This window comes from Myodes glareolus, chromosome 8 (genome assembly GCF_982192425.1).
Source record: "Myodes glareolus chromosome 8, mMyoGla1.1, whole genome shotgun sequence".
Classification (NCBI taxonomy): Eukaryota; Metazoa; Chordata; class Mammalia; order Rodentia; family Cricetidae; genus Myodes; species Myodes glareolus.
Window position 1 is genome coordinate 6,861,881 of NC_142033.1, and position 24,470 is coordinate 6,886,350.

The window sequence follows — 24,470 nt, forward strand, 5'->3', positions numbered from 1 at the left end:
GATCAGGATCTCAGTTACTGCTCAGCACCTGCCTACATGCTGCTGTCAGCATGCCCTCTGCCTTGATGATAGAAGACTAAACCTCTGAAACTGTAAGCAAACCCCCAATTAAATGCTTTCTCTTATAAGAGTTGCTTAACTATAGGGTGTCTCTTTACAACAATATAACAGTGACTAAGACAGAAGTTGGTACCAGGGACTGGAATATTGCTGTGGCCAGTCAAACCATGTTCTTTGTGAAGCAATATGGAAGACTTTGGAACTTGGGGTTAGGAAGGCAGTTGAAAACTTTAAATGGGGCTAAATGGGCCATTCTAGTAGAATCATGGAAGACAGTAATGAGGGCAGTTTGAGCCATGGGAGTCCAGAAGGGAAGTATATTAGTGAGTACCCTAGAGACCTTTCTTCTGATATGTTGACAAAGAATGTGTCTGATTTGTGCCCCTGTCCAAAAAGTCTGCTTGAGATTAAATTAGAGAGTTTTGGATTAATGGCCTTAGCAGAAGAGATTTCAGGACAACCTAGTGTTGACTCTATAGTGTGGTTATTATTAATTTCTTTCACATAGATCTATAATGAAAAGAAGAAAGCTTTACAAAGCCTAGCTTTTCAAACCTCAATGCATTTCTTGATTATTATTATTATTAATCTCACATTTGTTTTGCTCTGTTTTATGTTGAGGCCATAAGATAGTGCCTGGAGTATAGTTGACACTAAGTAAATAAATGCTAATCAAGTAGACTGGTGGTTGAAATATACAATGTAAAGTTTGAGAAGAAAAGGAGCACCAGGAAGTGTAATGGAGCTAAGTCCAGTGTTCAAGGAGATAGAGTTTAAAGAAAAACCTGACACTAAATGAAATAAAATGGGTGGTGATCTCAACAACACCCCCTCCAGCTAAGCTTCCATCTTATGAAAGGGAATTAAAGAAGAACCCAAACAGTGACTGAATCTGTCAACAACAGAAAACTGATACCAATGTAATAGAATGGGGGCAAGTCTCTTAACTCTTTGAGACTATCATACATTATATATCAGTCATTCTTACTTACCACGTGTGCTTAACGAAGCAGAAGAACTTGCCATTTTCTGCCAGGTGATTCTGGCTTTAGAGTCAAGGATATAAGGAAAGGGGTATGGACTCTCTTTCTGCAACTAATGAAAGCCACTGAGACCAGATATATGTCAGGGAATCCATGCATGGAGGCCCAGAGTATCCTTTGTATGAAGCTGTGAAGGTCAATGAAGCCTGGATTGCCTTGGAGACTTCAGAATGATGGAGATGCCAGGGTCCTGGGCTATCTGTCCAAGAAAGCTACAGATCAGATGTAGAACCAACTCAAGAGAGAGAAGAGCGTTGCAGTCAACAAAGCTGACAGGAGCTAGAAAGAAGTTGAAGAACACTTTAACATTAAACATGGAGATACAAAATTTGGGGTTTACCCTGCTGATTTTCAGTCTTGGTCTGGTCAAGTATTTCCTCACTTGGAAGTGGTAACGCATATTCTGTGTCATTGTATGTTGGAAGTATATGATTCACTTTTTTTTTATTGTGGTTTGATAGGTGAATCCAGTGAAGAGATGAATCTCAGAAGAGACTTTGAACTTTGAATTGTTAAACAATCTTCAGACTGATAGCCTTTGGGGACTTTTAAAGTTGGACTGGATGTCACTTTGCACTATGATATTGTTAGAAGCTTATGGGGTCAGAAAGTGAAATGTGGTAACGAGTAAAACTGGCGCCCATAGGTTTGGTAACTAAGAAAAGGCACAGTCACTGAATTCCGAGAACTAGGAAAGGACTCTGCTTTACTACTCAGAGTATTTCAGCCATTAGTATACTCCCTGAACATTTGCCTTTTTAGTGCCAGCTGTATTGCAGACATGAGCTTATGACCTCCAGAAAAACAGCAAAAAGGATGAGGCTGTTGCCCCCAGGAGATGCAATAATCAAGCAATGGGGTGGGATTTGAAAAGCTAAGCTAATTTTATTCTTCTTACAACTTCATGGAGTGCATTTTCTTATTCATTTGTGTGGTGTTACTCCAGACATTTTCCTTCGAAGTGTCTTGAATATAATGCTCTGGGTTTTCAGACACAAAGTAGCTAGGTGGACATAGTCTAATTTAGATCTACTAAGACCAAATGTTGGTACAACACTCAGCTAAAAATGGGACATCTGCATCCCACTCCCTCCTCCCAAGTCTCAGGAACACCCGAGGGGAAGAGGGGGACTGAAGAAGGGTTGAAAGGATGTAAGGACCAGAGGGCCAGAAGCATCAGGTGAAACAGTACCTTCTGGACACGACAGGGCCACCATGCTCATGAATCCACAGCAGCTGTGTTTGCCTCCACAAGACCTGCACAAGAGTAACCTAGTAAATATTCCAACCTGGATTGGGCAGGGGTCTTGATGGTACCCCTCAAATAGCTGAGGAGCTGTTGTCAGTTGATATAGGTAGAGTCTGTTTTAAGGGTGTGGCCCCTGGTAGGTCAACCATGTTGTAGTTGATGGCTCCAAGCCTACAACATATGTGCAGTAGAAAATGTACTGGATGGTTATTAAAAATTAATAACTAGAAAGAAGACATGAAGTTGGAAGGAGTGAGGGAAGATGGATCTGGACGGTGTTAGGAGGAAGAGCAGGGAATATGATCGGTATTCAGGTATGATAGTCTCAAAGAATTAATAAAAACATATTTTAAAAAAGAAAACACATTTGAAAGAGAACAGGCTTCTGTCTAAAGTGGATATGGGCAAGAGATAAGGAGATAAAAATCGAGAAGACTCCCATATTCAAACAAGCAGCCCTGAAGACTACAAGAGAGCAGTTTAAGGTTAAACTTTTAAAAAGTTTGGAGCCTGTTAATTCTGTGATGTTTCCAAGATATCCAATTAGAGATTAGGTCCAGTAATACACATGAGTTAGGACTTTTGAGGAACAGATCTTGGGTAAAGGTAAAATACTTAGTATTCCCCGCTTCAGTGTGATGCTGATGCACGCTGCTTAGATTATATAAAAGATTACACTTTAAGTTACTCCATGTCTTTTCCTAAAGTAATCAGCACTTTCACAATAAGTACCTCGTAGCAGTGAACACAATTCCCTGCGGTAAGCATGTGGGGGATGCAGAGCTAATTCCTTCACTTAAATAAGCACACTTAAAGGGATTGAAGACACAATCAAAGGAAAAGGATGATGAGCTATCACAATCATGATACAAATCATCTGCCACAAACAGAACCGCACAAATACCAGCTTTATCAACACCAGCCTAAAAGATAAACGTAACCACAGAAATCCATCTAGGACACAAGTGATATCTAATACCCATGTTTTGGAGCCTGGGGATGTTGGAGTCCTTCACAGTTAGCAGCGTCACATTAGCAGACAGAAGGCACAGAGTCAGAAGCGTGCTAAGGTGGGCTCCGGGAAGAGAAAGCTGTCGCTTGCACTGCGCATATGGCTGATTCTTTTCATGGTTCCACATCCTGTGTGCGGAAACCATTTGCAGTTCCTGTGGCTCGCTTAATGCATCGGTTTTACAGATACCAAGAAATAGTACCAACGTGTGAGCCACAAGAGCGCCTTCCCAGCTTCAGGTTATTTTAGACGCAGCGTACTTTCACTGCAAGCTGATTTTGAGAGTCACCATTTTACCATGGAACCACTTGCTCAATGAAATGTGCCTTTGATACACCCCCTTTAGTGGGTTCTGACAGCTTCTAAGCACTAATGTGCATCCACGCTAATATAAACTACTTAAGTCTATTCACCCTTTGGATTCTGTTGTTAAGAAATGGGCAAAGGTGAGAAAAGAGTCTCAGACCTGAGAGAAGTGTGGCTTCTCATCCATTTGTGGATAATGAACAAAACACTCCAGCCAGAATACAGTGGCCGTGAATGGAGGGCTGATGTCATTCTTTTTCATGTGGGGAATTTTGACAATGAGTGGGTGCATGGATGTGTATTAGCAGAGGCAAAATTACTGCTGTTGAAATTCACTGCAAATAAATAGATTCTTAAAACATAAAAGCATGAATAAATTTTATATTGATAATTTAGATATTTAAAAGATAACTCAAGCATAATTATTGTTTGTATATCCTCATTAGTTTTAACAATAAACTTAATGATCTTTCTGCATGTAATATTCTGTATCTGGAGACTACTTGTTTATTTCCTGGCTGCCCAGACCTGAATAATCACACAGAAACTATACTAATTACAACAATGCTTGGCAAGTGAATTAGTCATATTCCTAGCTAGCTCTTATATCTTAACCCATTACTACTAATCTGTGTATCACCACGAGGCTGTGACCTACCAGTAAGGTTCCAGTGGCTTCTTTCTCCTTCAGCAGCTACATGGCGTCTCCTTGACTCCACCTACTCTCTTTATATCTCTGTCCAGGTTTCCAATCTGGCTTTACTCTGCCATTGCCCAAAACTACTTTATCCATTAGCCAGTAAAATCAACACATACATAGAAGGACATCCCACATAAGTATCATTTCATTGGTGTTTTTCTGAAATGGTCAGTTTTTTTTAATGATTTTTTTGTGTTCATGAAATTCTGGATTTTCAAATAACATATGAAATTAAAATATTGAAACATGGAATGCAGGTGTTCAATTAAAGATACTTAAAGGACTAAGTAAAAATTGGATAGATTAATAATAATCTCAATTTTGATTAATATTTTATATTTGACATAGAGGTCTCTTCCCCTTTCCTTCTTCCTTCTTTACATGTGCTGTGTGTGTGTGTACATGTGTGTCCATCCTGTGAGTTTAAATGAGCATCCTAATTTGGAAGAATTGTTATTCCTCCAAGGTAAAGCTCTGATTGGAGAGAACGCTATAAACGCTGTCATTGCAAAGCCAATGCCTCTCCACTCTTCACTCCTTGAAACCCTATGACAGGACTAGACATTGCAGTCCCCAGGAGGTGACAGGTCTGGAGGCTCTGCCTTTACAGATGACATTAGCAGCTGATGAAAAGACAGTTGAGACCAGCCAGAGCTTTCAACCATGTCAGCTCAGAGTAAGACCTCCCGCCTGCAAGGAACTTTGCCCAGACGCTGAATGTGCTGCTGTCCCAGTGTCCAGAATCGTGAGAAGTGTTCTCCCATTTGTGCGCTCCATTGTCTGCGGCATCGGAGTTCTCAGAAGGAATGTAACTGATAAGAAGAATATGTGTATGTAACTGATTATTATTGATTAGAGTTGCATACAGCCTATAATCCTGCTAGTCCAACATGACTGACCCCAAAAAGAAAGGCCAAGAATTTGGAAGTTGTTAGAGCTGCTGGTCTTCACTCTGCGTTGGAATCCTGGGAAAGTAGTTTCTCGTACCCAAAAATAATGCCTCAGGAAGAGGTTAGATGAACTTGTTGATGCCATGGTGAGGAATAACAGGCAAAAAGCAAAGGCTTCCTCATTCCATGGCCTTTTAAATGGTCTGCCATCAAAAGATGTGGTCTAGATTTAGGATGGGTCGACCGACCTCAAATGTTTCAATCATAGAAATCTTTCACACACGTGTGTAGCTGCTTGGGTTTTAGTTGATTCCAGATGTGCTCAAATTGATAACAAGGATTAGTCATCACAACGTTTAATTGGACTAAGGCATACAAATATATGTGTTAAATCCCTGGGGAATGGTCTTCAAAGGATCAGCAGCTTTGAAATAGATATAGATGTTCATTTAGGAAATCGTTTGGATTTATTTGATCATAACAAAAAATATACAGAGCATAATTCAGGTTATAATGTTTTAATAAATTAGTCTCTCTCCTGGGAGGTCTTCTTGTGAATCTTCTACCTCCCTGAGTAGCCAGACTGGCCTTGAACATGCAACACTTACCATGCTTTTGCTTCCTGGCTGCTAGGATCACAGGCATGCACCATAGTGCAAGTTATTGATTCATCTTTGGGAAGACCTTTAGTGTAAAGTTTAAATAAGCAGCAGAATACTAAACAATTCAATTTGCTGCAATTAAATGACAATATTGGAGTAGTGAAGGTATTCCAACTAGTTTCTCTGTAGCCCTCAATTTATTGTAATTTCCTAGGTTTCAATGGCAGACTGGTATTCTGGTGTATAGTGTAAGTTGAAACATGGGGAGACCACAAATGAAGGGTGTCTCAACAGCCATTAAGATGAACACAATAAGGGTTAACATGAGATGCTTGTAAAAGCTGGATAAAGAGCAGGAGAGGCAACCTGTCATGCATTGCCAGTCTTCTCCTGGGAGGTGTGGTAGACTCTTCTCCAACCTCATTTTCCTGACTTCCAGATACATTGTTGTCTTGTGCTTAAAAGTAGCTATTTGTTGCACAATTAATAAAATCCCAGAGATAGATATTGGGGTTAAACCTGAAAATCAGAAAAGCAAAGAAGCCAGCTCCTAGCTTCTACCTCTACCTCAGTCTGAAAATGGCCACCCTGCTTCCAGGTTTCATTTTCCTTTGCTCTGTGGTTTTGTCTTGTGAGTGAATTCTGAATGCAGAAGTGTGTTGGCAGATTCAATAACAGGATGTCCAGTGGTAAAAGTGGGATTGTGTTCTCTTTGATCATTACCACTTTGATGGTAGTTTGAAAGCAATTGGCCCCCATAATCTCATAGTGAGTGGCACAACTAGGAAGTGTGACTTGGAGTCGGTATGACCTTGTGGGAGGAAATGTGCCACTATGGGGGCGGCTTTGAAGTTTCCTATGCTCAAGATACCACTTAGTGTTTCAGTTGACTTCCTGTTGCCTGAAAGATACAGAACTCTCAGCTAAAACTCCAGCACACATCTGTCTGCATGCCACCATGCTCCCCGCTGTGATAATAATGGACTGAATCTCTGAATCTGTAAGCAAGCCACCCCAATTAAATGTTTTCATATATAAGAGTTGTCATGGTCATGGTGTTTCTTCACAGCATAAAAACCCTAACTAAGATAGTTGTGAAAGTCAGATAATTGAAGGCACTAGATAAACAGAGAGGTTTTTTGTTTGTTTGTTTGTTTCTTTCTTTCTTTTGTTTGGTTTTTAACCAAAGCCCAAGCTTTAATGAAGACTTTGGTTGGTGATGGATTGGGATATTTAGGATGATCCAATGATAGTTTTGTCATTCTTGTTGGAGAGGTGACACATGTGGATTCACCCTTGCCACCTCAATGTGTTAATATGATTTAGAGCATCTTAAATAATAAAGGGAATTGGGCAAGAAAAAGGTTCACATAAATGATCTCTGGGGGAAGATCAGTGAAGTAGGTGTGTGAGATTCTTAGAGACAAAACTGATAAATGATGAGAGTGAAATTTACCAACAGATTGGTATGTACACATAAGTATTTACATAGATTTGCACAAAGAGACAAGCATAGCCTTATATCCTCACATGACTGGATTCAGTGATAGGGTCATAGCAACAGATGGCCATTTATTCCAATGATGAATGTGTTGGAGAAGGCCACTTGTTTGTTCCCAGCTGCTCAGCTCCGAAATAATCACAAAGAAACTGTATTAATTAAATCACTGCTGGCCTATTAGCTCAGGCTTCTTATTAACTCTTTCTTACATCTTAAATTAGCCAATAATTCATGTCTGTGCTAGCCATGTGGCTTAGTACCTTTATTAGTGAGGCATTCTCATCTTGCTTGCTCTGTGTCTGGGTGACAACTGCAGACTGACTCGTTCCTCTTCCTAGGATTCTCCTGTTCTGATTGCCTGGCCTATACTTCCTGCCTGGCTACTGGCCAATCACCATTTCATTAAAATACAAGTAACAAATATTTACAAAGTACAAGACATTGTCCCACACCCGGGAATAGTAGTGGTGGATCAGTATCTTATGTTACCATGTTGTTTATAGTTCTTTAGCAAATATTCTAGAAAGCAGTTGGAAAATCTCCTCAAAGATATGCTTCTATTTTTATTTACATAGACAAGAGGTGGGGAGGAAGATTGCATGATCATGAATTAAAAATGACCTAATAGGAAATGAAAACCTCCAGACAGCAGTTTAACTGTGCAGCATTAACAATGCCCGTCTGCAGGTGTATTTGTTAGACCCTGTCCAGTAACCACAAAGGAGCTGAAGATCATGGGGGCTTTTATAGCGCCTGCTTGCGTACAAGGAAGGAGAGAGAATATTTTTGGCAGATGGAGTTCAAGTTCAACACAATAAACTGTGTGCTTGTTCAATCACTGGACACCCAGAGAAGCAGGCTCCTATCTGGGCCTCTGGAAGGCTTCCTCGGTACTGGAGAGCTGAATCTCTAAAGTGCTCCCAACTCTGGGAAACCCCAGAACCAACAAGCTGCCAGAACACACACACACATCTCTGAAATTAGAGAACCTTGGGATAGGAGCATGTCTTGTCACGGCTGCACCATGTCAGGGATAAGGGACTAGGCCCTGAAGGTCACTGGTACCTCCTGCCAGCCTAAATGTATGATAGCACCAATCTCTGCCTCAGAGAAACAGACATACACATCTTCTGCCAACTGAAGAGTGGCAGGAGATGGTTACCACCCTGGCTCTGCCTGCCAAGACTTTCGGGACCTCTATAGGACCTGTTAGAATCCAGACTGCTAGCTACAAATGGATCAGGATTGGAAATTTAACTCTGAGGTCTCTTTCACACAAGAATGTTATACAAAAAGGGTCAAATAATATCCAATGAGACAACTCACAGTATTTCACACAACTATAGATGGGCAAGACTGTTATTCTGGTGGAGAAAAGAGGTTGGACAGGGCACCAAGTAAACTTGACATTGGTTAGAAGAGACAGCCTTTGTGCCTTTAAGAGGCCATGAGGTGAACATTGTATCATTAGAAATATAAACCAGCATATTAATGGTCAAAGTAAGACATCTATATGGTTAGAATGTATCTAGATTTTGATAATATTTCTTCTTAGTCTTCTGTGTCATGAGATGAACTTCAGAATCATGGTCAAGGCAGCATGGTAATTAAATTAATTTATAAATAATGGAAAGACTAGAAGTTGCTAATTAGTATTCTTACATCTGGTTATCACACGTGAGATAACAATTCATAGTTTATCCTGACGTGTTGTGTAATAAGCTGAACAAAAACACAGATATTTAAGAGTCTCACAGGCTATCATTTGCTGGATGCTCATGTCAGCCAGGACACTACAGCTACACTCTTCACTCCTTCAGACAAGCCAGTCCGGTTGCTTGGCCTCTGGTGTGATTGTGCAGAAACTGATGGTAAAGAGTGTGTACTGCTCTCTCGGAAGTACAGACAGACTGCTGAGCAGCAGGGCTGAGATTCTTAACAAAAACCGCATCAAGGAAGAGCTGGCAGAGGCAGGGTGAGTGCAACTCGGTGTCGGGAGAAACTGACCAGCGGTCTGCCTGGCGAGAAACCCAGGGGTTGGCGTTTTATCAGTTATAAAATCAGTTGGCCCACTGTCGGCAGGACTTTCTTTAAAGTGAGTGATCAGTTCCTGTAGCTGCTACCCCCTACTTTCTCCTGAAAAGTAAATCTGAGTCCTGTACTTACAAGTCCATCATTTCCCTCTGCACTGTTGGTTAGACGCCAGCCCACCTGGCACCTCCCTCTCCCTCTACTCTCATTGAGGGGATAAAAGCACCAAGTATGACAGAGGGGTTCAAATACTAACATATGTAACATGATGGTTTAAGAAGCACCTTTAAAATGGTTAAATTAGCAACTTTGTGTGGGATGGGCACGCATGTAGAGGTCGGAGGACAACTGACTCAAGGTGTTTTCCTCTCTCCACCGTGCAGGCCCCAGAATTCAAACCGGTGTCATCAAGCTTGGCAGCAATTTCCTTCCTTGGTCTGAGAAGCCATCTCAGCAGCCCGTGTCTTTTTCTTCTTTTTCTTTCTGCTTTAAAGCAACATAGGTGCAAAGTGGGTCCCTAGATATCATCCTCAGAGACACGGGGGTAGATAGCTTCAGCAACAGTGTGGTAGGACCACAGAGTGAGCATATGAATGCATTGAAGGGTTGCTAGCCCTACCCTAGATTTCACTGACATTTCAGGGTAGCGTTGCTTTATTTAGTCTGGGACCACACGTTCTGAGAGTATTGATAGACTGGAGTGTATTCAGAGGAAGCAGCGCAGATGGAGATGGGGCTTGGAGCTGTGCTGTGACAAATGGCGTGAGGACACTGGTGATATTTGTGAAGGAAGAACAGACTTTGGGGGAAGTAATGAAAGCTGACTCTCTGAGTATTCATGTGGTCCTTTGAAGGATTTCAGACTCAATGGTTTATCATAACAAAGGGGAATACTTTATATGGGTTATCCTGGAAGGCAGGGCCAACAGAAGTCGTTGGTAACCATGGAGAGACGACTATCTTTGTTAGAATCATGGTATTTCTACTCTCAAAGCTGCCCACTAACAGAATGATCTGGCCTGCTCTTAGTGAGCTGTGATTTTTGAAGGAACATCAACAGAAAAAAAAAAAACCAAGCATCTAATTAAAGATTAGATGAAGGCATGTACTAGGCAAAATAGAAAGTTACGTCCAAGTCACCCTGCGAGCCTCTCATTACCTAACAGTATATTTCACATCAATAGAGAAAGCCCCACACTTCTTTGGGTTTTGGTTCAATTGAGCCCTACGTGGTCAACAAAACTATAAATTTAACAGATCAAATTTGGAGATTCTGGTTTGCTTATTCATCCAGCCAACTGGGCAAAACCAGGAAATCCAAAAGTTTCTGGTATGTGACCCCAGCATTTTATGGGTATACCATGAGATACAGAAGCAAGAAGGTCCCTCTCACTTTCTTCTTTGACCTCTGGTGTAGGAGGTTCTTTTATCTATGTGTTGCTTTCATTAGTTAATTAATAAAGAAACTGCTTGGCCTGATAGGTCAGAGCATAGGTAGGTGGGGTAGACAGAACTGAATTCTGGGAGGAAAAAAGCAGGATCAGGGAGAGCTGCCATGGAGCCAGCCGCCAGGTCAGACATGCTAAATTTTTCCCGGTAAGACACGACCCCGCGGTAATACACAGACTACTAGATATGGGTTAAACAAATACGTAAGAGTTATCCAATAACTAATGGGCCAGGCAGTGTTTAAATGAATACAGTTTCTGTGTAATTATTTCGGGGGTTAAACTAGCTGGGCAGGATGGGACACAGCCCGCCCTCCATACTACAAACCTCTAGAAACACAATTTGACTATGTGAGGGACAGTCCTGTTGAGGTTACTTTTTAAAAGCATGATAATTTATCATTGTTGGCTGATTGAAGAATTCACATGTTAGTAGCATTTACTCCTCTTTCAGTACTGAGTGGCAGCTATTTGCTAGAAGAGCATCTTCTGATGGTGTGTCTAACTTTGAGCCTTGTTATAGTGTACAAATGTGTTCTGATGATCGATCAGAAACCTATGCTTTCATGAATTTATCATCAGACTGTAAAACTGGGTCTTGTAACTGGGGGAAGAATATATGAACACCTAAAAGAACCTCCAGTCTATCGCAAATAGTCTGCCTACATAGTATATTGACAGATTGGAAATTCAAGCTCCAATAGATGGAATGACTTACCATTCTCATGTGCCCTGTGGAAAATTTGAGTAGTTGGCTTTTGTCTCTTGACCCCCAGCACACTGATGTCATTTGAAGTTGCATTCTGAATGTTCCACCCCTTCTCCTTCCTCTTCCCCATCCCATCTGCTCCCCTCTTCTCTCCCCACCTTCTTCTGGTCACTCACACCTTTCCTCATTAATCTATTGGCATGGAAACTAAAAGCATGAGGTAGGATTCCAGCGTGCCATCTTCCTTGTCTGTGCTGTGTACTGAAGTCTAGACTGCTTTTGAATCTTGACAGTGCTGCATACGATGCTGTCCTCGATAGAAATGTGGCCATTAAGAAGCTCAGCCGACCCTTCCAGAACCAAACTCATGCCAAGAGAGCTTACCGGGAGCTGGTCCTCATGAAGTGTGTGAACCATAAAAACGTGAGTTCCCATGGTATTTTTGAACCCCTGGCAGTGGGAGGTTGGGAGACAAGAGGAAGAACACAAGCTCCAAGAGGAAAGCTTGCTTTGTCGTCTCTGTCTCTTAAGGTTGTTTATTTTGCCCATATGCTGCATATGGTTTCATTGTCCTCATGGTAGCTTCCTGTTTAAAAAAATTACCCGAAAGCCATATGGCACGGAGGAGATGAATGTGACTGATATTCCGTCCCTGTTATGAAATTAACCTTATTTGGTCGTCACGCTCAAAATTAACCCAGGAGCCTCATGCTTTTCAATCAAGCTAAAGCTCCTAAACAGACAAAACTCACAGGGAAATCTTACAGGACAAAGCATTTCTTTATACTTTGAGTTCGTAATAAAAGGCGGAAGATTCTCAGTCACTGTTTTGTCTGCTGTGTGCTTCAGCTGGAGTCAGGCAGGAGCTTCAGCTGCGGAGGGTCCCTGCTGTGTGAGCATCTTGCTTTGGGATGGGGAAGCAGCAGGTGCACACACATGGAAGGCTCTTCAGAGCCTTTGCTTAGTGCATCCAAGTGGCGTCAACTATTGCCTCAGAGGCCACACTTCCTAAGTCTCAGGGAGGACCTTCATCCTTGAGCCTGGTCTCTTCTTTGTAAGGAGAAATCAAAGAAAATTATTTAATCTGGTGGTGATGATTCATAACTTATAACAAGTTTATGAGGCACGTTTTCTTATGCACAAATATGTAATAAAATTATATATTTTAAGAATAAAACTAAAAATAACAGCTATCACATGTTTGTGCTAAGTCCTTAAATATAAATACACACAGAATATATGAAATTATCACTGTGTTTTGTAAGTGAGATCATACAGCAAATGATCAACTCCCAAAGCAGTAAGCAGCAAATGTGTGTTTGGTGGGAAGAGATTTATAATACAATGAATAGCGACTCTCTCACTCCATCGCTCTACTCCCATGGCAGACTGACTTTCTCTCTCTCTCTCTCTCTCTTCCTCTCTCTCTATCTCTATCTTTCCCTCTGTCTCCCCCCCCCCGTCTCTCTCTTTTTCTCTTTCTCCCCCTCTCTCTATTTCCCCCTTCTCTTCTCTCCTGCCTCCTTTTTCCTCTATCCCTTCCTCTGGTGCGCCCCTGAAATGACCTTTAAGTCAGATCATTTGTATACAGTTGAGTTGTTTGGGGCAATGACATGTGAATTCACTCTTTTGGGTTAATTATATTTAATGTAATGGACAGACTTTTAGATAGTTAAGACTGTCGAGGATTACAAAGGAGGACAACCAGAGCAATTTCCTCCCAGAGGAGCCTGGGTTTCCCATGAGAGGGAAGGCTCCATAAAAGAGACAGAAGCACTGTAAAAGGCTGATCCCTGTGGGATGTGATGGGATAGGCGGAGCAGGAAAGGCTCATGACTCATCACTGATGCGGCCGTGCAAAGAGCATGAGGCATCTAGAAGGAATCTAGAGGCTATGGGAAACTGACTCTTAAGAAGAGACACTGTGTAAAAGCCATGAAGTCTCTAGCTGTGGGACACACTGGCCACATGACCAGGGTGGCAGATTACTGTGTTAGTAAGGAGGATGAAACAAACTCCTGAGCAGAGAACAACATACAGATGCAAGCAGGGGAGCAATGGTGTAGAAAGATTTCCACACATGAATTTGTATCTACTTAACCATCCTTGCAGACCCTGTGATGATGGAAGTTACAAAATAATCCCACACTAATTCAGAATTACGCATAAGAAAGTATAATAGTCCTAGATCGCAGTTCTCTGCATGAATGGGGAACAGGAACTGCGTCCAGCAGCCGGAAGCGACAACTGGAAGCAAGGGAGTGAGAGCAGTGCATGCTTTACAGCTGCTTTTATAGTATCAGAGACCGCGCCCAAGTGGGCTGGCATCTTAAAGGCTGTTGGCTGAAGGAGCTCCCACAGCAACCCTGGAGAGAAATATCTTATGGAGAAATTCCAAATTGCTTGGCCAACTTGAAAAAAAATACATATCCCATGGTACGGTTTAGATGTATTTCACCTATCTTTTCCAAATGCTCACATGTTGGAAGATTGGTCTCCAGTGCTGCGATGTGAAAGGTGGTTCAACCTTCCAGAAGAGGGAACTTCAGATGGCTTAGGGTCTTGGGAGACTGGCCTTTAAAAGGACTAGGGAGCGCTCATCGTACCTCTGCGATTTCTCATGTCACATGAGAGTGACATGTCAGTGTGACCCCACACACTGTCCAGCTTCCTGCTTTGAGAGATAATCATCTTTCCCTCACAAGCTACCTCCAGAGCGATGCTAACACTGGCACCATGTCCTTGAGCTCACACTGTCGTGACTAATAGCCTTGCCACGAAGTTAGTCTGCCTTCAGGATGGTGTGGTAGAAGCAGAAAACAGTTTAGTATTTGCCCCGCTGTTGACTGCAACAAAGGGAACTCACAGCAACTGCTCCTTAAGGAAAATAAAGAGTTCTGAATTGCTATAACAATTTATATCTGCCCTGCTACCTGCTTTTTATGTATATGTCTGTGCATGTAGGCTTACAAGCTTACAGAAATATTTTTTAACAAAGAGAGAGCTTCCCTTTGACCAGTTCTGTAGCTCTTCATTAATACTCAAAGCAAAAGGAAAGGCTATGTGAATAGGGAGTTCTGTTAATCCTGGGGAAAGTGAAGAAACACAATGAAGTTACCTCATTCAATCTTTAATAATAGGAACATCCATTTAGAAGATAACTCAATTCCAGGAAGTGATGATTGTTGAGATTGTGGGGTTGTGACAGGTGCTGACTCATGTCTGTGCCTCACAAGACTTGGTAATAAAACAACCGAGTCAGGTTCCCACTGGAAAGCGCTGCACGGGAGCGGAGGTGTCTGTGATGACCTCATTCTGACGGTGAGCTGTTTGTAGGGCATTTGATGAGTGGGGTCAGCACTGCATCAGGAACAAATGAGCTTCTAGCTGGGCCTTTAGGAGGCTGGGGATGTGACTCCGTGGTTAAGAACATGGAATGTTCTTCCAAAGGAGCTGGGTATCCTCATGGTCACTCTCAGCTATCCGTAACTCTGGTTCCAAGGAATCTGAAACCTTTAGCTTCTGAAGTCGTCAGACATCCCCACAGTGCAGACATACATCTAAGCATAGTACTCATATACATAAAATGAAATAAATAGAGCTGGGCAGTGGTGGTACACACCTTTAATCCCAGCACTCAAGAGGCAGAGGCAGCCTCTGTGAGTTCGAGGCCAGCCTGGTCTACAAGAGATAGTTCCAGGATAGGCTTCAAAAGCTACAGAGGAACCCTGTCTTGAAAAAAACAAAAATAAAACAAAATAGAATAAATAAATCTTTAAATGGGTTGTTAGGAAGAATTGAAATTTATGAGGTAAGAACTGAGGTGAAATATAAAAGAGATATCTAATAAGGTTATGAAAGGAGCCTATAGGAAAATGGGAAGTAAGAACACAGACAAAGAAATGTATCAGGAGACACGGGCTTTGAAAGCGCTTTGTAATGTCGCTTTGTAGACTAGGTTACCACCTGATGATGGGAGTTGGTGCAAGTGTGTGCCAGTGTGTGTAATTTGCTCCCTGTGTATAGTCCAATTTGGCTAAAAAATAAAACCTCTGTGATTTTTTTACTTTATGAGACTTATATGATATGAGAGGAATAAATGATCCTATGACAACTCCATTGTACATACACATTGCTCCAGCTGAGCTGTTATTAAATATACAGAATTAAAGGCATCTTAGAGGTTTAACAAAAGCGTTGGATACTCTGTGACATTTTTCTTAATAGTTTATGCAAACAGCAACAATGAAAAATTCCACAATATGGCACAATTTCCATATTTAGAATTGTGTTATTTAGACGACTTTATATGTTCAAGTGCCACTTACAAACTTTATGAAAAGCCATTGAATTTATTTGTGCCCTGAAGTTGTTTAATTATCAAGCTAAGATTTTTGTAAAGTAGATTTCTAGTCACATCTGCATTTTAAGTAGAATATCCTCATTTGTTTATATTTTCATTTCCACTGACACGTCGATGTATAATATTTAAATGGGAAGACATAAAAGGTTGTTTATACATATAATTTATATAGAACTGAGATGAACGTGGTTTTTTTAGATTGATTTACTTTATCACATAATTTCCAAAATCACTGAAATAAGAGAGTAAATAGTTAAAGCATGAATTTCGCTAACTCTTCAACTTGCTTTTTGCCAATTTATGGTTAATTTTGTGTACAGCACACCTCCCCACCCGTAGCACAGGGATATTGGTTGAGGCAGTATTTAAAAACGATGTGACTTTTTAATTTGGAGGAACAATGGTCCCTTCAAGGTTTTGATGTGGATTTCCTTGTCTTTCTCTTCTTGGTGACTTTGCCATTTGTGAATTCACCACCTCGCAGCTTGAGTTGACGTTATAATTTCATTACTAGCCTTCAGACAGGTTTTATGTACTCTCTGATCCCACTTTTCTGTCCCATGAGGCCGTCCAGGAGAATTTCCCATCTTTTCTGTTTTCATCATGGCTTTCTTTATCGAGTGTCTTACACTGGGAATAAATACACTCATGCTTTCAAAATAATTAACTTTCTGCCTTATTTCTTTTCTTTGTCTCTTTCATGCTCTGTCTTCCAGATTATTAGCTTATTAAATGTTTTCACACCCCAGAAAACGCTGGAGGAGTTCCAAGACGTGTAAGTAATAAAACAACAGAAGCAATGAACGAAGGTTGAATCCTGCCCTCCCTCAGATAACTCCAGGGGAATGGCAAAAATAATAACAATAGAAACAAAAAGGATGAAATTCCTTGCAAAGATCAAAGAGACCTAAGGGACGGGACCCAGGGAAGGAGCGGCAGTATGCAGTAAAGATTCCGGGTGGTGTGACCTCCTGAAGGACACTCCTGCCTCCTTATGGCCCACATGGTTTGTTGTTCCACACTCTTGGAACATCAGGAAAGTAAGAAAACCGTATTAATTATTTGCTCATTGTTTCTGTGAGATTTCCAGGATGGGTCAGTTCCTTTTGAGAAACATTAACAAAGGATATGCTACCTACAATTTTCTTTGTTCTTTTTCACCTGTCTTTGCAGGGTCTTTAATTTTGTGTAAAATGACTCTGTCTGGAAAGTTAGTGACAAACTGACTGAGGGGCAGTTATTCTGGGGCTCGGTTTCTTTTTCCACAGCTGCAGCACACTTTAGAAATGCCTGTCCTGATTCCTTCCCTCATTTGTCATACTTAGGAGAACATTGGGGAAATATAGGGAAAGTATGATCAATAAAGGTGAGAGAACAGACGGCCATGAACCACATACTAATTAGTGATGCTGCTATCTGCACGTGGGTGGAGTCGCTGCAGCTGTCAATCATGGTATACTTGGAAGTTTCCCATTTTCTCGCAAGCAATCATAGAGCTTGGAAGTTCAATAAATGTAGATGGAGTACAGGTTTCCAACAGTGTTGGAAGGTCGTGCTAGACCTCTCCTGGAACTAAGATTGTGGATTTGTGGATTTGCCTTCTAGTTACTTAGTGATGGAACTGATGGATGCCAACTTGTGTCAGGTGATTCAGATGGAATTAGACCACGAGCGGATGTCCTATTTGCTGTACCAGATGCTGTGCGGCATCAAGCACCTCCACTCTGCTGGGATTATCCACAGGGTAAGATTACTTGCTCTAGAACTGCAGAGTACTGACTACTGCAGAAGAGAAAGAAAGCAGCTTTGAATTATCTTCTCGGGGAGAATCAGCACCCGGCTGACTGATGTGTAGAAGGGACTCCTCTGTGTGCTCTGGGAGAATTAGAATTTAGACTGTTGCTCACTGAAAGTCAACTGCTGAAGAGTCTCGTATTTCCTAGCCCATTGACAATGGAAGTTAGATGAGTAGCTGAGATGATAAAGCACATTTCCACTTCCTTTCTGGAAATACGAAGATTTTATAATAATACAGCTGCCCTTATGTATTCCCCTGTCAGGTCTAGAAATGACATTTATCCTTAAAGGTTTATGTTGTTCTCAAGAGAAACCTAAGAGATGACAAGAAATGACATGTTATTTTCACCAATGTGAGCCTAAATAATAAAAATAACAGTAAAGTCTTCTTCTGAACTTAAAATATTTTATTAACACTCTTTTTTTTTAGAAATCTAAAACTACCTGTGGCGTGTTACAGTGGTCCTGTGCTTAACATGGGGTCCCTCCAGCAGGCTGTCTGTTGCAAGGCTGCCCTGTATAGCGCTAGGGAAGAAACTGCGGTCCTTGTAGATACTCACTTTCATTTTCTTCCCTGTTTCTGTCTTCAGGACTTAAAACCCAGTAACATAGTAGTCAAGTCTGATTGCACACTGAAAATCCTTGACTTCGGACTGGCCAGGACAGCGGGCACAAGCTTCATGATGACGCCCTATGTGGTGACACGATATTACAGAGCCCCTGAGGTCATCCTGGGCATGGGCTACAAGGAGAACGGTAGGGATGTTTCCAGAGGAGCGAAGCAGGCTTCATGCTTTAGATAACTGAGGGCATGCTTGTTGTAACATAGATGAATTCTTTTGAATAGGAGCTTGCCTGCTCTTCATATTCAGAGTTCTCTTAGACACCAGTGTGGGGAGGGGATGGGTCGTGAAGAATGTGAAGGGGTGCTTCTGAGAGGCAGGCTTGGCTGCAGGAACTCTAAAATGTGAGAGCAGAAAAGACTTGCAAATAGAGCTCGTTCAATTAAGCAGTCTAGCGGCTGCTGATTGGCACACAGGCCTCAGAGAGGGAGAATCACTGACTGCTAACTGCATCGTGGTGTAGCCCGACTCTTGGCTTTTGTGTAAAATCTCAGGTTAATAGCTCTGGGCCTCAGAAAAGATGCACGAAGAGATTACAGAATCCTGGATCAAGTCAAGTTAGCATCATTCAAACTATAACCTTCTTGTTCTTATGTCAAGTCCTCTGTAAGTAATATTTAGTGTAGTCCTATCTAGTAAATCTTAATAAATTCATGAGACCATATAAAGGAAAAAACATTAAATTTTACATTATTTCTTTGACAAGAAAGTCGGCCGAATGTACATGAACATGTTGAAAGAAAGACACAGAAAAATATTTGAAATTCAAATTGAATTTTGATTGATTAAAATAGAGGGTTATAAAGTACGTCTTAGAAAGCCTGGTGATCTATCATTGTGTCTGGAATACCTATTATAAAGAGCCATGTTGAAAACCATATCGAATATACTGAGAAGTTAGATTTGTATATGTGTCCTGAATGCTTGTTTTTATGTTTTATATGTTTAATCCCTAGAGATCTATTTTCACACATTTCATCAAAACAACTACTATGGCGTTTTTGAGTCTAATTCCCGCAGAGGGCATTTGTGAGCCATTGAAGTTAAGAGCAATCATTTGCATACTTCCCGTCTAGAGGACGCTGTTACTTTGCTGTCTTTGTATGCAACACAGGGACAGTCAGCCCTGAAGCAGGCCAGGCTCACTTGGACAGCCACCTCCAGAGCTGTGTCACCTTCTGACTTAGGTTAATGGAGCCCTCCTCCTCCCGATTGAAACCCAGGGAGGTTCAATTAGAGAGAAGTCAAGAATTGAGGACCAGAGTTACCAATAATGTATTGTATATTTTAAGGGAAAGAGTTGGAATGACCCAAGCCAAGGCACTGATAAATGTCTGAGGTTTGGGATATGCTGATTACCCTGATTTGATCATTACGCACAGTATGCACGTAGCAAATATCCATAAGTATGCTTACTGTGTCCACAACAATGAGGAGGGATGAGGATGGACAGCCTGGAAGTCTGGGTTTGCCTGATCTGTGTATTTAGATCTTTGTCACACAGACAGAAGGTGATCAATCCTGTCCCTTTCTTTATTTGAGAGGTCTACAGAACAACGAAAAGCCTTCATTTCTGTGCTTGGATGTGTGCCCCATACCCTTGTGCCATGTTCTGTCTCAGCTGAGGGTGGTTATCATGCAGAAGACAAGAACAGCTTGCCCTTGCTTCAGGCATGCCCCTCCTGTGCACCTCACCCTGCCTTCCACCCCTTGGAGCAACTCTGCCTAATGTTTTTGTTTCAAAATCCCCTTGGCATTGGTAAATGTGAAACAGTGAGAGTTAAGGCCCATAGGAGAGTGTTGGTTAACACACAGGATGATCAGGACACACACGCATGCACTTAAGTCTTAACACCTTTCCTACATTTTCACTTTTCAACATCCCCTTTGTGTATATGTTAATTTATCAGTTTTTTTTTCAGAATATTTCAGATAGAAGTTAGAGCTGATGTTTGTCTTAAAGAATAATTTCTGAGTGGAAAATCAGCCCTGTAATATGGGAATTACAGCTCCTTACAACAAAGCTTGCCAACCATTTCCTAGTCTCTCAGATTTGGTTAAATGAACTTTTATTTGGGACAAAGGGTGTTCTCTTGCTGCCGACTGCACACAACTAAACAAAACAGGAAGTGAACACAGTCACCCTACATGGATGAATCTAGAAAATGCTATCAAAATCATCTCTGAGACCTTTAATTGACGCCAGCCTGGAGATACTGTTAGTTTAGGGAATGTTCTCTTCCTGTCCATGACACCGCCAACTCCTATCAATCAAGATGCATTTTGGGCATCCATATAGCCCTCTGTTTTACACATGAATTTGAGCGCTCACTGTAGAGCCTGCGTAATAACACAATGTAGATCTTAACTCACATTCATCTGCGTTAAGTGGAATGTGAGAGTCTTGTCTTCCAGTCCCCAGAGCCAGTGACCTCAGTTAACCTTGCTCTCCTCCTCTGTCTTCACGCCCTCTCTCCCGTTCTAGTGGACATATGGTCTGTGGGATGCATCATGGGAGAAATGGTCCGCCACAAAATCCTCTTTCCCGGAAGGGACTGTATCCTTGTACCTTTGGCTTCACCTGTTTCCGTTTCTCTCCCTTTAAACTCGTACTGATTTTCCCAGCAGAGGAAAGACAGAAGCAGGAAGTTGGGTAAGTGGAGCGCCTCTCACAATGTAGTGATGGTTTCTATACCCTCACCAGCACCACAGATGCCTACCACAATAACTTCTACTAATTAATTTTCCAATAAACTTTTTCTTCCTAAACCACTTTCTTTCCTCGAAGCCAAATTAGGAACATTGTTTCTCAGAATTAATGGATACTATCAGACTCTAAATGAAAAACAAACAAAACAACAACAAAGACATAATTAGCAAAAGAGATCACTATTTCCAAGTCATTTCCCATCTTCTTCCTAATGCTATTTATGAGCCACAACATTCGAGTATGATTTCCCTACTCAATCTCCCTGACATTCAAGCTGTAGTCTAGTATGTAGACAGGTTTTACAAGGCCGTTGTAGCAGGCATGACCCCAGTAAAGTGTGAACTTTCACCCTTAGAAACCCTAACTATTAATCAAATGAACAGAGGGCAGGTGACTTTAATAGCACTTCATTTGCTTGAGTTTGAGATGTTGAGCTTTGGTAATAGGTTATCATGGGGCTCAGTGGGTGGAGTGCCTACTGCACAGGAGTGAGCGCCTGAGTTCAAATCCCCAGCACGCCTGTGAAAGCCAAGTGCAGAAACACACATCTGTAACTACAGTGGTGGGGGCAGACCTCCCTGCCAGCCAGCCTAGCCAATCAGAGTGATCCAGGTCTCCTGACTGAAAACCCAAGATGGAGTGTGACTGAGGGCCACACCTGACAATGACCTCTGACTTCTGTCTGTACCTGCACACTTGAACATGCACACATGAAGATTAGGTCGTTGATTTTCCAGCTAAGTTTCTTACAGGACTGTGTACAAATGAGCATTACATAAGCAGAAGAATTTCTTCAGTGACCAGAAATTTACTCTCTAGTAAAAGGACACATCTGTGTTTATGATATGTAGGAAATAAACTTCACATATTAACAGGAGAACATCCTTTGACGAGTGCACAACAACTTGCTAATGGTTGCCAGTGCCAATTATGGTAGATATTAACCAATAACTTCAATAACAGTACAGCATTAGCTCATAAGAACTGTTAGATAAGAGGTTTTGGATTTTATCAACAAGAAACATGGCAGATTATTACTCGTTTTATTTGAGAAAGTTCTATTAAGTAATCCATTTATTATGTAAGAAAGATTATAATTTTATTTCAACATAAAAAGAAAGGTTGCAGTTCAAAAGCTATGACTCGATAAGAAGCTAATAGCAAACAGGCATTCGTGCTTTCTGCAGGACGTCGGTATGATATTTGCCGAGTCCCAGCAGTAATCAAAGTGCTGGCCTCTTCCAGACTTTTAGTGGTAAAGACCCTGGACAATACGTTACTTCTCAGCACTTGAAACTGTAGATTGAATTACAAGTTCTGGATGAATACAGTGCTTACTACTACCAAAAGATACACAAAGCTTGTGAAGTGAACCAGTGATGACCTCATATTGAATACGTGCTAAGTGACAAAACTTTAAATGTATTGAGGAAAAACATATATTGATAAAATTGATCTTACCCGTTCCTTTCTATTCTTTTTTATTGCTAATATGAGCACATGTTAAATTGTGTGCACACTTTGCTCTTGAGGCTGTTGTCTTTTTTACTGTACAGAGCTGGTCTCGAGAGTGAGGAAACTGTGATATTCTTCTGTCTGTGATCCATTTCACATAACTATTGGCTCATGTGCCTTTGTCCACAGGCACATTTCACATGGGAATTGAGAATTTTTTTTTTTTACATCATGTCAATTACCTGCACTGTCCTCTGGACTCCAGGAACTTCCACTGCACCCTGCACTGTCCTCTGGACCCCAGAGACTCCCACTGCACCCCTGCACTGTCCTCTGGACCCCAGAGACTCCCACTGCACCCCTGCACTGTCCTCTGGACCCCAGAAACTCCACTGCACCCCTACACTGTCCTCTGGATACCAGAGATTGCCGCAGCAACCCTTGACTTTTAATGAGCCTTTTAAAAGTCTGTTTTTTTATTGAAAATATTTTTTCATACAATATATTCTGATCACCTTTTCCTCTCTCTTATCTTTTCCCAGATCCTCCTCACCACTTCACCCATCCAACTCAATGTTTTCTTTTTCTCTCTCTTTAGAAAACAAAAAGGCAAAACCAGCCAAACAAACAAGCAAAAACAGTACAACAGCAACAGGAAAACAAACAATAAACAAAAAACCCTGGAAAAACCAGAGGAAAATTGAGAAAGAGAAAGCATGAGAAAAACACACACAGAGACATGTACACACACACACATACATACAGACATGCACACATACAAACAGACATGTGCACATATACAGACACACACACAGACATGCACTCAGAAGCATCCACACTTAAACACGCACACAGGAACACACATATACGCACACACATAAACAGACACGCACACAGACACACACAGAAGCAAAACTCATAAAAACACAAATTCTGAAACTGTAACATACCAGCAAAAGATCAGTAAGATAAAAATTCCCCAAACAAAGTGACATGAGATTTAAAAATAAAAATCTTCAAAATGCCTCTGAGCTCGCTTTTATGTTGGCATCTTCTACTGGACGTGTTCCTGGTCTTAAAGTGTGGCTTGTCTCCCCAGTGAGACTCAACTGTAGAGAACCAATTTTTCCCTTGTGAGCAGATCTCAATTGGAGACAGCTTCTTTGTTAAAGATGGGGGCCCATGTCCATTTCCCCTCTCAGAGCTGGGATCCCATCTGGCTTGGGCCTGCCACAGTTTCTGGGAGTTCATACGTGTGCCAGTGCCGTTGGGAATCCTGCTTCTTTTAGACATGTTTTTTTCTACCATATTTTTTAATTTTACGTTTCAAATGGAAGGCTCTTCTTTGAATGAGGAACCCACAGTGGTCCTTTGTCTATAGTTCTTGACCAGAGTTTTCTGAACTTAGTTTCTGTCAGACCTTAGTTCATGGTACACATTTCAAAATTCTAGATATCAAGCGATATCAAGCAAATCATCTCCAACTAAAGCAGACAGTAAGATAGAGTAAATACCCTTCTGGCCCTTCTTCCTGTAAACATAGGACGTGTTAGCTGGAAAGAAAACAGCAGGCAGAAGACCTTGCTAGGGAGGCAAGAAAATGTGTTAAGGGGCAATAAAATGACTTCCCACACAATGAGATAAGCAAAGAAAATATGTTCATTTTGACAGAACATTGTATTATTTAAAGTTTGCACATGAGAGCTGGGGACAGTCAATGTAAAATGGATAGAAACTAGAGGCCATGGCTGTCATAACCATGTCATGCACAGATATGATATAGGTGGGCCTTCTGTCTATGTGTTATTTTCATTGGTTAATAAAGAGATTGCCTTGGCCCTTTGATAGGACAGAAAATTAGGTAGGCAAAGTAAACAGAACAGAATGCTGGGAAGAAGGGAAGTGAGGCAGACGCCATGGAGCCAGCCACCAGGTCAGACATACTGAATCTTTCCCGGTAAGCCACCACCT

General features: G+C 41.4%; 1 protein-coding gene across 4 annotated transcripts in view; it reads left to right on the plus strand.

Annotated features, from left to right (window-relative positions):
- Mapk10 (mitogen-activated protein kinase 10) overlaps positions 1-24,470 on the plus strand; it is a 279,025-nt gene that overhangs the window by 188,114 nt on the left and 66,441 nt on the right. For all 4 annotated transcript variants that reach the window (XM_048427160.3, XM_048427178.3, XM_048427189.3 and 1 more), the window contains 5 exons: positions 11,845-11,974; positions 16,631-16,689; positions 17,520-17,658; positions 18,302-18,467; positions 20,820-20,891. In XM_048427160.3, the coding sequence (XP_048283117.1) occupies positions 11,845-11,974; positions 16,631-16,689; positions 17,520-17,658; positions 18,302-18,467; positions 20,820-20,891 (566 nt within the window). The remainder of the gene's footprint in view (positions 1-11,844; positions 11,975-16,630; positions 16,690-17,519; positions 17,659-18,301; positions 18,468-20,819; positions 20,892-24,470) is intronic.